We start from the raw sequence: 12,014 nt of genomic DNA, 5'->3' as shown, positions 1-12,014 counted from the left end.
ATTATACCTTGTAAATCTTGTACCATACCTTGTATATATCTAAATCTTGTCCAAAGCTTGTACCATATTCCAGCTTGTAAATAATCTTGTATCCTAGCTTGTATCCTATCACATGCACACACAGAATCCCATTTTCCTTAAGTTTTTCACAAACCATCTACCTATCCACCTATCAACTATTATAGACACCCCATCCTTCACAAACATTTCCATCTCACAAAAAACCAAAACATGAACAAACTTGTACATTTGTAACATATCTTGGTCTGTTAGCTTGTACATCCTCTTTAGCTTAGTACCATTGTATCTATCCAGCGTTCGTGTCAGTTTGTCCTTGATCAACATCTTGCACACATCGCACACCTTGGTTAGCTATTCCAATGCATCCTTTAGCTAGATCTCATGTCACCAAAGTGTTATCCTTCTTAGTTCATCTTGCCAGACACATCACTCATCTAGATCCATCAGCTTAGGTGCTCTCTGATAGATCCTTGCAGGATATAGCTTTCCTCATGTCTGATCTTGGTTCGTTAGTACCTTGTCCTACCCATCTCATTGGCAAACAGTTCTCTTTTGGATTTTCGCTTTCTTTTGATTTGGGATCTTCCCTTTTGGGTCTTGAAATATCTTTTCCAAGCAATCTCCTTGTTCCCTCCTCAAGGTTGCCACGATCTTCCATATCATGGTATGCTGCGAATGGGGCAATCAGAGCGTAAGGTCTTGATCGGGTTTGTTGCTCGTTTTCTTTTTCTGCTTGTGGGTTAACTAGTGTCATTTCCACGTTGCTTCCTCTGGGATTCATGTGTGATACTGGGGCAACCCTTGCGTGTTTGTTTCGAGTCAGTTCGTCAGTCCTCTGGACGGTTGGTAAAAAGGCCTTGATGTTCTTGGTAACCTTGGCAATTAACCAATAGTCCTATAGCAAATCTAGTGCTCAACTACATGGTGGTACTTCTCTTTGAAGTATCCCCCCACTCACAAAGCTTCAATGGATTCCCTTCATCTCCATTATCCCCCATCTATATCTTGCATCTCTCGCTCCTACCCCAGCTTATGCATCAGTATCTCTTTGAATCACTCCTCACGCTTAGCTTTCGAGATCCACAATCCTAGTCCTAGGGATCTCCGAAACCCGTCTTCCACCAATCTGACTCTTTGAAATCCTGTTGCATCAGCTTTATCATTCTATCATCCATCTCCCTACCATGGATTCCTTTTATAGCACTCCGCTCCTCCTCCCCCCCCAATCCTGGAAAGTCTTAAGCTTGCGTTGCTGTTGTGCCCTTGATTTCCCTTCATCATTCTCCCATAGTGAGAGTTTGAGCTAATTCAGCCCCTTCTCTTTTCCAATCTGTGTCTTAGCTCATCTCAAATTCTTGTACTTTTCAAGAAGTTGTCGAGCCTCATTTCTCTCCCCGCCACCTTCTTGAGGGCGCATCATCTAAGTCTAGTCTCTCCTCTTCTTATCCGAGACTGGGGCAACCTTGTTGCTAAAACATCTTCTTCGTGTCATCTTCATTCGAACTTCTTTGAAATAGTGTTGTCTCAAAACTATGTCAAAGAGGGGCAAAATGTAGACACCTAAATTTGATTACACTGCTTTGGTAATCTAATTTAGCCATATCTAAAGGCATCATTAATTAAATTTTTATTTAATTAATCCTTTGTCATCCCTAGTTGATTAATTTAATTAATCATCTATAGTCCTAATTGATAAATCAAATAATCTATTATTTATCAATTAAATCCTATTCTTCTATCTAATTCCAAAAATCCCCATTTATTAAATAAATCTATTTGATAAATGAAATCCTCAAATTCAAAAACCCCTAACCTATCTCTAATCCTCCATTTAGCCTAATCCACCCCATCCACCCATACTAACCAAGCTTAGCCACTAACTCACCCACCCTCATTAATGCCATCCACTTGTACATCTCTAACATCCCTAATCTAATCCTAAACCCAAGCCTAATCCACCCCCTAATGTTGTCACATTCCCTAAACAAGTTTAAGACTTTCCTAATTCAAACCAAAGTCTCCCCTCAAAAAGCCCAACCACTAAGTCATGAGTGCTCTTACAAAACATAAAAGACTCTTACAAGCCCACTCATGACTCTTACACCCATCTTCCACACTCTTCCCTCTTCCACACTCATTCCTCTTACATCCCTCTTACATACTCAACCCCACTCATCATGCCTTTAACCAACCCTTTACCCTACCCTCTCACACTCATCCTCCTTGTGACAAGTGTCACCTTCCCATTGGTGCTAAACAAGCACAATCCATGTGCTCTCCTTTGAGTGCATCCTAGCCCTCCTTAAGCCTTCATCCATCCTTGCATCTAAGCCCTCCATCCCTCTACCCCTTAGCCTATAAATTGAATCCCATCCCAAGCCATTTCATCAACAATCTTTGAGCTAAAGTTACCATGCCCTTTTGAGAGCCAAAAGCCATACCCATACCCTTATAATGCCAAATTGAGAGCTCACAAAGCTACCAATTTGCTATTATCCATCTCCACCATTGAAGCAACTTTGAGCATTTGAGCATACATCCACATCAAAGGACACATCTACAAAATCAAGGAAGCATGGAGTGTTTCCTTTTTTGGGTTTGCAATCTTTAATTGTTTCTTTTGTCTAATCTCATATGTGAATATATTTTTAGTTTGTGAATGTTTGCTTTAATGTTAATGTTCTTTGCACACTAAGATTCTTGTTCTACACTAGGTACTTGTTGGAGTTCGTGCTTGGGTTTTTGTGTTCCCTATTGCACTGAACCACCCTTGTGAGGTGTAGTGTGGTTTGTGAGCGTTCCTTGTTGTGGATGATGTTGCCTTATCGTTTGGGAGTCACTCAGTTCTTTGATGAGTCTACATTCTCCTTTCTGGATGTTGACCTCGGCACATCTTCGTATTCTTTCTCTCTTGAGAGAGTAGGCTAGTGTGGTTATGCCACTAGCTCAGTTAGTGTTCTCTTGTGAGTATGTTGATGGTTGGGGGAATTGTGAGTTCCCTAATGCATCTTGGGCTGATTTTGTGTAGAGGTTGAGAGCGACTCCCTCTCAGTCCTAATACTCTGTAGTATCCTTCTCCCTAAGCGTATATCTTCATGTGGACTGTCTCAGTCAAGCTTTCTCTTAAATCATTGACTTGAGGCTGGAGATTGAGTTTAGTGGTAGTTTGGGTGTAGTTTTCCTAGCATGGTGCTGGAGGGACATGGTATCGTTGGACACATGTTACCATTTTGTGAGTTGGTATGCAGACATTTCGTGATTGTGTCCACTGACGAAAGTCTTTGAACCTTGTGAGAAGGTGATATCTTGTCTAGTTGGGTTGTGTTACCCTAGTTCCCAATGTTAGTTGAGCTTTTGTACCTTGGAGAGGTGTTGTGCTCCTACACTTGGTGGTGAGTAGTCCTTTGGAGTGTGTCCTTTTGTTGGTAAACTTTCATCCTCTTTGTTCTAAGGGTGAGTTTACGTGGATTCCAGAATGATCATGTGTGACATGATAGTATTCTTGGAAAGTTTGGGATGGTTATTCCCCATGATTCCAACTTTTGTTGGAAGAGCTTAGTATTTTGACCTGGTTTTTTGGTCATGTGGTTGGTGCATGTCGTGGTTGGGCACCTGTTGACAAGGTAGAGTGGCTTGTTCCTTACCTTCTATTGTTGACTCTATGGCTAGATGGGTTCTTCCTAGTGCATAGAAGGTTTCTTGTTGGAGGACCTTGTGTCTGTGTGACACCCATTCTCTTGTGGTTAACCCATTTGGGGGTTAACGTGATGGTTTGAGAATGTGGAGTGATTTGGGTTTGACTTGTACAGAGTTGTTGAGTCATTCCTATTGCTCGCTTTTGATTTTGTTCTTGGTGTGTTTGGTTTCTATTCTTGGATTGCAGGCTTCCAAGAGTAAGCCTAGTCTTTGGGGGGGATGATGTAGTGCCTCTCCCATTTGACTTTTGTAAGTCGTCCTGATGGATGCAACCTTGCTGATCTTTTGTTGTGATGGATCATGATTGTGATCCTGAGTGGTCTACACCGTTGAGGTGTTTAGATTTATGTTTCTGTATCAGTTGCTTTGATTATACTTTTGACTGATCTTTGAGATTATGATGTGATTTTTGGTTCACTAAGGTTTGTGCCAATGATTACCAGGATCGATGTGGTATCATGAGGTTGTTCTATGATTACCCTGAGATGTGTGCAGAGATTGCACTATGTTCTTTTACCATGCTACACTGGACTGGGTTCCTGTAGCAATGGTTAGTCATGTTTATGATTGTGTTCGCTTATATGTTTTAAATGCCTTTTTAATGCAGAGTATTCAATCAATATTAATGCTTAAGTAATTAGAATGGATTGTTCTTGTTGGATTATTTGGTTATGTGCTGCGAACATTTACCTTGTTTTATTTTGATCTGAGAGATATCTGTTCTCATGTTATGTTTACATTTGAGATGACCTGAGGGTCAAATGTTACTCTTTGATTCCAGTATCATAGATATTAGACTACTATGTTGTTCAGTTAATCATATTACATGATGATGCCATTTTGAGATGACAATGTATTTTATGATGATATCTGGTTATCTGGTATTTGGACATACCTCTGATTATGTTATGTGATGGATTTAATGCTATGGTTATTTACTTCATTCCTACGTTGTTATGCTTTATGCGAACGTGAGTGATGTAAATAGATTATTTTAATATAATTAAATAAATGGTTAAATTAGGTGATTTAATGCATTTATTGCTTCGACTATGTTATTATATGCAATTGCACTTGATCGTGTTGTTTAGTGTGCAGGATTTATATCCCTGGCAGTAGCACATGGAGTTAGTGATTCAGCCGTTCATATTTCACCAATGTCGTCCTTGTATGGTCGACATATCCTTAATTAAATGTTTAATTTAAACCTTTCGATGATTATTAAATCCGAACTCATTTGCATTATGTGATTAGACCAGTAAGCATGTCTGTGCATTTAGAGTTTTGCATTGTCGCAAAAAGTTATTAAGGAGATTTATGTGTTTTTGGGTTTTCGGGCTTTTTAAATTTGATTTATTTTAATTTCTGGCAGCTTTGTCATAGATGAATTCCTATTTATAGGAATAGCCTGTTTTCGTTTGGGTCGATTCGGGGTTTAGCTGGATTGGCTGGTTATTTCCCCTAATCGATTATTCACTCGAAAAGTGAATAAATATCCAAAGAGGAATTTAATTCCTCACTTCTCACTTTCAAATTGGAAAGTTGGAGAGTAAAACCCAAAATCCTCTTCATGAGGATTTACTGTTTTGTTCGTTGTGGGAGCTACGGGCGTGGGATTGTCGCGAGGTTGGGCTCGTTGGATCCAGCTCGGGGAAATCTTGGATTGTCGCGATTTTCAGCTACTTCTGCGGGATATTTATTTTATGGTTCAGATTCCCGTTTTGCCCTTTTGGCTGTGAGGTAGGGCTTTCTCGTTTTATTGTTTCTGCTCCGTTTCAGCTTCGGTTTTTGGTAGCCGTTTGTTTGGAGGCTGAGAACTAGTGTTCCCCTCCGTTTTTGTATGCTAGTTCTACCCAGTTGGGCGGGTATGAACATTTCTCTGTTTTTTGGGATGAGGGTTTGGAATTTTACACCGTTATGCTGGTCGTTTTTGCATACCGTGTCCGATTCCATTTATTTTTGGATTTTTGGAGGTTTTGAACCCAAAGGCCAAATGGGTTTTAATTTTGAAGTTTTCCAAAATTTTGGGGTTTTTACCTCGTTTTGCGTGCCGCCATGTTTTCTCAAGTTTTTCTGGCACAATGTGGGTCGTGGACCTTGATGATCCATTTGGATATCAGTCAGACCACTTTTACACTTTTATGTTGCATTGGGATGCGTGTCGCATCCGTACTCCCGACGTTGTGTTCGGTTGAGTGATTTTATACTTGTTATGGTTTTTGTTGGACCTTTGCTTTTGTTTCGTGAACGCTAGGATTCGTGTAGAATCCATACTCTCGGATTGAGGCCGGTTGAGTAAGTTCATGACTTTTGGTCTTGTTGCATCATTGGGATTCGTGTAGAATCCATACTCTCGGATTAAGGCTGATTGAGTGATTTAATGATGTATGGTTTTATTGGCTTTGGGATTCGTGTAGAATCTGTCCTTCTCGTGTTGCTTTCAGTTGGGTGTTTTCTTTGCATTGTGTTCTCATTCCTGTCCTTGTGTTATGATCTTCGTGATGGTGGTGCGCCACACACGAGTACGTGCGCGTACATTTGTTGGGTGACTTGCGAGGCCCAATCTTTTGTGGATTTGCCAGAAGTTATGATCATTGGGGTTGGGATGGGAGTATGCATGCCCATGGGCACTTGTTGTAGGATGAGCATGGGTAGGGTAGGGTAGCATCTGGAGGGGGCTTCTATCTCGCAGCCCGACGATCATGGCGTCATGGGTTGGTAGAGGAAGCTTTAAATAAGTGATAACTAAATAAAATGTGTGATTGTTAATAAAACTTAAGAGGACACAATGTGTGAGAACCCATTTAAGTTTGAGGACACACGATCCGAGCTTGGGCTTTTTGATGCCAAGCGACTCTCCAGGATGTTAGCCCCTACATAGTAGCCTATTGAGTGTCTGACCAGGACCTGTACTCCTTGCATTGTCTTAGGTTCTTAGTTCAGCCATCATACTGTCTAGCGTGAGTGTTAGCCATGGATGTTGTGTTTTATATGTGTTTGTGGTTGGATCATTATCTCCATCAGCACGGCGGGTGTGGACCTACGGGTGCCACGTGGTTGGCAGGCGTAGCTACCTTCACCACTGCTAGGGATCGGTGTAAAAAGATGATCTTTTGTCCTAGTGCGACCATTGCTGGATGTCTTCACTTGGTACTTCGGGTTCCGGAGTATGCTTTCTTGTGATTAATGCTTTCATTGGGATGCTTGTATATCATGATTAGATGATGTTATTTTATTTGGCGCATTCCCTTATTATGATGTTTAGCATATGATTAGATGCTATGAATTATTGTATTAAGCATATATGTTGCTTATTGCTATTTAGCATGTGATAGGTGATGTTATCTACTGTAGGATTATATTATGCTTTACTACTAGCATGTTAGATTTCCTTATGCTTATATTGTTGCATGTTTTTAGTAGTGACATCTCTATTACGACAGTACCGACGATTTGGTCGGTGGCTTGGGATGTTATGCGTGGGGGATGGCTAGGACCCACGATGGTCTTATGATGCTATTGACGGTTGGGAGGAACCGCGCACTTATTTGGTTGTTTAGTTCTGAGATGTATCTTTGTTCATTGCGATGTTTATTTCAGTATGTGCTTTGCTTTTATGTTTTAGATGGTTAGATGTTTCTCTTTCCTTGTTGTTAGTGCTCTCGAGTGTTCATTCCTCGATTTACGTGGATTCGGTACTCCCCGGTGTGGAGGTTTCCTTGTTGGTTTAGCTTTTTGTTTGTGTTTTGTGTCGCGCTGATTTGTTTCCTCGCGCAAGATTGTATTTCCCTTGCGCGAGACTGTTTCTTCCTCGCGCGAGACTATTTCTTCATCGCGCAAGACTGTTTCTTCCTTGCGCGAAAGAATACACTTCCCGCGCGAGAATGTAAATCTTCGCGCGGTGCATAGGAATCCTCGCGCGAAGCTCAGTAGTCCTCGCGCGAAGTGCGCACTTTCTCGCGCGAAGCGGTGAAAGATGTCGCAGGAAACTCGAGACCAATTTTCTTTCTCGCGCAATAAATAGGGGCTATCTAGGCTTGTTAGATGAAAGTTCGAAAGTTGGTTTTGGGCACCCTTTTGGTTTTTACACCTTCCTGGCTCCAAACAGATTTCCTAGGGGTTTAAAATATATCGTTTAAGTATACACCTTCCTTATACTTAAGATATATTTTAATATATGCGACAAATCGTTTGAGATAGGTTTCAGACCTCTCGGAGATAAGTTATGGATTCTAGGAAATTTCAGGGCTTCAGAAATCCAGACTTAGCCAATTTTCAGGGCTTCAGAATTTCAGGCTTAGCCAAATTTCAGGATTCTGCATTTTACCCCAGCTTGGTGTTTTGTTGATGAGTGGTTGTTTCTTGTGCCCTCATCATGTGTGTTGTCTTTGTTGGCTTTGTTTGTGTGTGTTAGTTTGGTAGTGGCGTTCAGAGATTCGTTGGTTGCCGGAATTGTGTTGAAGTGTTCCGTTGCGATCTTTGTGATCCCTGTATGATGTTGTCTTGTGCATTCATACTTGTAAAAAATATATATATATATATATATATCTTGGCTTGATTTGAATCCTTGTTTCCAAGGATCTCCGGGCGGGGCATTACACAACCCTCTTCTTCCATCTTTTTGCATGATTTGATAGGGGACTTTCACTTTAATTTCATAAGAAGTCGAAAGTCGAAAGTAATTTTAGTTTAATTAAAGACAATTTAGAAGTTTCAATTTTGATAAGTAAAGATTTATTAGTGTATAAAATAAGTAATAAATAACAAACCTAATATTTTATATTTTATTAACATTCATTTAATTATTATCCTTGTAATATAAATTTAATGAGATTTAGTTTGAAAAATAAATATTGGTAAATAGTAGTAGCTCTATTGATTTATAAAATAGTTGACAATACTATAAAAATACATAAGTGCAAATTATCACTACGAAAAAGTTTGGAGTTTATATTATCTAACATATATCTAACTAGCAATTGCATGCTTTTGTGCTTGCAACGATAAGTCGATAGATGCTTGATAACAAAATTATTTTTTTAAATAGAATATTATGTGAACAAATTAAATTATTAATAATTTCTAATTTAAATAACATAATATTTACTAAAATCTTTTAAATAGATTAATAAATATTATTTATTTAAATTCACTTTATCAAATATGAAAAAATCATTTAACAAAACTCCATCAAAAAATATACTATGAAAAATTAATAAGAGATATATAAAAAATAACGACGTCTCTAACAAATATTCTATTAATTAAATAAATTATAGAAAGTAAAAAACAATATTTAAAGAAAAAACTAAACTAATATTTTAAAAAAATTAAAACTAAAACCTAAAACAATTTTAAATATCGAAAGTTACATAAATAGAGATCACAACATGAGCTAATGTGGAGATCGCAAGTAATTATTTTTAAAATAAATAGAAAAAGAAAAATAATAGTTAAAAGTGCAGATTTAAAATATAAGCTTATGTAAACAAATTAGATTATTAATATTTTTCAATTTAAATAACATAATATTTAATAAAATATTTTAAATTAATTAATAAATATTATTTATTTATATTCAATTTATCAAATATGAAAAAAAATCATTTAAGAAACTCCATCAAAAAATTTGTTATGAAAAATTAATAAGAGAAATACAAAAAAATAATATAAAAAATATGACGTCTCTAACAAATATATATTCTATTAACTAAATAAATTATAGAAACTAAAAAACAATATTTAAATAAAAAACTAAACCAATATAAAAAATAATTTAAAAACTAAAATCTAAATCAATTTTAAAAACCAAAAGTTAACTAAATAAAGATCACAATATGAGCTAATGTTGAGATCACAAGTAATTATTATTTTTAAGTAAAGAAAAAAGAAAAACAATATTTAAAAGTGAAGATAGCAACTAATAAATATCGAAACAATAATTAAAAGTGGAGTTAGATAAAAAATGATCGATAAATAATTAATAGGAAGGATTTACAATTTTTCGTTCCAGCCAACTTACAACCTTTTCAACCAACCCAACAAATAACCTAGACTAAATTATAAATGTAATCGTTACACTATCTTTTGATATAAGTACTAGCTATAGTCATTATTAAAATTTTAAATAATTATTTAAATATAAAACAATTGAATTATTGATAAATAGAAGATGTTTTACATAATATATAAATAAATTTATAATATTGTTATAAATATACAATTTTTGAGTGAAACACATTGAAATGAGTAGTAGTTGATAAGAATTCATTAATGCTCCTAGAAATGACTAGGATTTACCAATTTCGAAGTTGTGATAATGCTATCAGGATTTAAGGGGCTTTCTATTGAATGGTTCATAAGGCACAACACTTGGTGAAGATTTTGCAAATGGGGTTGCAAGCTTTGGGTTTAACCATGGAAGAAACTCTGTAGTTAAGCGTGCTCAAGCTGGAGTAGTACTGGAATGGTTGACCTCCCGGGAAGTGCCAGTGCTTCACCCTTGTGAGCATCACGTAGATCCAATAAGTGCTAAGTGTTCCATTTATTCTCACGAGAGATGAATTTGTGTTGAATCACTACTCATGAAACATGGGTCAATGAATTTGACTCAAAAATCACACAGCTAAATCCTAATAGCAATATCACAATTTGACTTGCCCCTCCTTATCAATTTCGAAGTTTGTAAGATAAAAGCATCACGAGAGGATCGCGTCTCTTCTGGTTTTGATATTCCAAGGTAAATCCACGCTAATACCGATCTTGGCAGCAAGAAATAATGATGGCGCAAATTGCAGTGGGTGAAGGAAGTAGGGGTTCCTCCACGCTTATTTTAGACGAAACTCCTTCGCATTCACAGGCTCAGCAGCAGGTTCTCACGCTCCGCTTGGCCCCTTGCCGCAGGAAGGTGGTCACATGGAAGGAAGGCACCGTCGACAACGAGTTCATGAACAAGAAAAGCTCTAAAAAATGCTGTATTTTTCACAGGGACAAACCCTTCGACGAAGACGATAGTGATGACGATTCTGACGAAAACCGAAGAAAAGAGACGGACGATTCTATGTCACGTGACCGTGGCCAGAGCAGCGGCGAGAATTCCTGCTCACATCAGCATTAGGGCATGCAAAATTTTGTAAGTTTTAACCGCATTTTCTTGGAGCAATTGCAAGGCTTTTGCGAGGGTTTAAATCCGTCCGATCATTTTAGGGTTTCCGCACAACTGATGAATTATCAGTGTCGGACGTTTTAATACTTGAAAAAGTTTCCTTGCAATGTTTCGGATGGGGAATTTTTAATTTCTGTGGGCTTTTTTTTCAAATTTGTATTTACTATAATTGCGGAAGGTTTTAGGCCTTAGAAGATTTCAACGCGAGGGTCATGATTATTTTTCGGGATATAAATATTCGAGTATGTCTTTTATGAATGATCAGGTGATTGTCTTTTGTAAGGGCTTCACTTTTCGTGCTCGAGTTTTCAGAGCAAGATGTTTCAAACTGATTCTAGATTTTCCGCTTTCAGGGCCTCCTGCAGTTTTAGGTGTACGCTTTTTAATGATCAAATAATGTCTTGAAGAGCATCATGCCAAGCAGACGTGGAATTATGTTCGAGCTTTTAATATGGTTTCAAGATATTTCCATTTCTGGATTTTTTTTTTGAAATTAATGTGCATTTGCGTGTTACTACACTATCAATGGACTGATTGGAATATTTTGTAAGTTGTCATTTGGATTATTTAAAGTATTTCTCATCGTAGAGCGAGGGCTAATAATTGTAAATTTATGGAGCATCGATAATGAATCCTGTAAATTTTCGTCTAATATCCGTGTTGATGAATCACCAACTAAAATATTCGGTACACTTATATATTATTTTGATATGACAGCATAGAGATTCCTGGGCTTGCTGTTTGAATTTGCAACTAAATGATTTTTTTGGCTTTCTGGTTAAATTTTTAAGCTCATTTAACGCAATGAAAGGAAAGGGTCGAAGGGGATGTAGTAGCGAATCTAACCCTGAAATTGGTACGACGAGATCAAACACACCGGTTAATAGTCAAAACCATTGCAGATTTCAACAATGTTGCCGGGCAGCATCTGATGACCAACGAAAACAAGAAGCATAGCATAATAAGGGAACAAGACTTACCTGGATTAATGGTATAAAAAATTAAGCAAATGTTTATTATGAGTACTATAAATAAATAGTAGGATAGCAGTCCAATGTTGTATGGTGAACAATTGTATGCCCGTGGCTATACAGCCACGAAAATGCACTTCCTTTACATTATTTTTTCTAAC

The 12,014-nt window shown here is 37.5% G+C and overlaps 1 protein-coding gene across 2 annotated transcripts; it reads left to right on the top strand.

Annotated features, from left to right (window-relative positions):
* The first annotated feature begins 10,330 nt into the window (after positions 1 to 10,330).
* Positions 10,331 to 11,534, top strand: INH3 (inhibitor-3). 2 transcript variants are annotated; one of them, XM_089810946.1, is made up of 2 exons: positions 10,331 to 10,849; positions 11,236 to 11,534. In XM_089810946.1, the coding sequence occupies exon 1, from the start codon at positions 10,496 to 10,498 to the stop codon at positions 10,832 to 10,834; it is 339 nt and encodes a 112-aa protein (XP_089667072.1). In that variant the 5' UTR covers positions 10,331 to 10,495; the 3' UTR covers positions 10,835 to 10,849; positions 11,236 to 11,534. The 2 variants fall into 2 exon arrangements, with proteins under 2 accessions (XP_089667072.1, XP_089667071.1); XM_089810945.1 differs by having other exon boundaries at positions 10,337 to 10,849; positions 11,148 to 11,534.
* Positions 11,535 to 12,014: the final 480 nt, after the last annotated feature.

This window comes from Cupressus sempervirens, chromosome 11, assembly GCF_028749045.1.
Source record: "Cupressus sempervirens isolate cs-2001-9-10 chromosome 11, ASM2874904v1, whole genome shotgun sequence".
Classification (NCBI taxonomy): Eukaryota; Viridiplantae; Streptophyta; class Pinopsida; order Cupressales; family Cupressaceae; genus Cupressus; species Cupressus sempervirens.
Note: the sequence above shows the minus strand (reverse complement) of the source record. Positions and strands in the feature narration are given on the sequence as shown.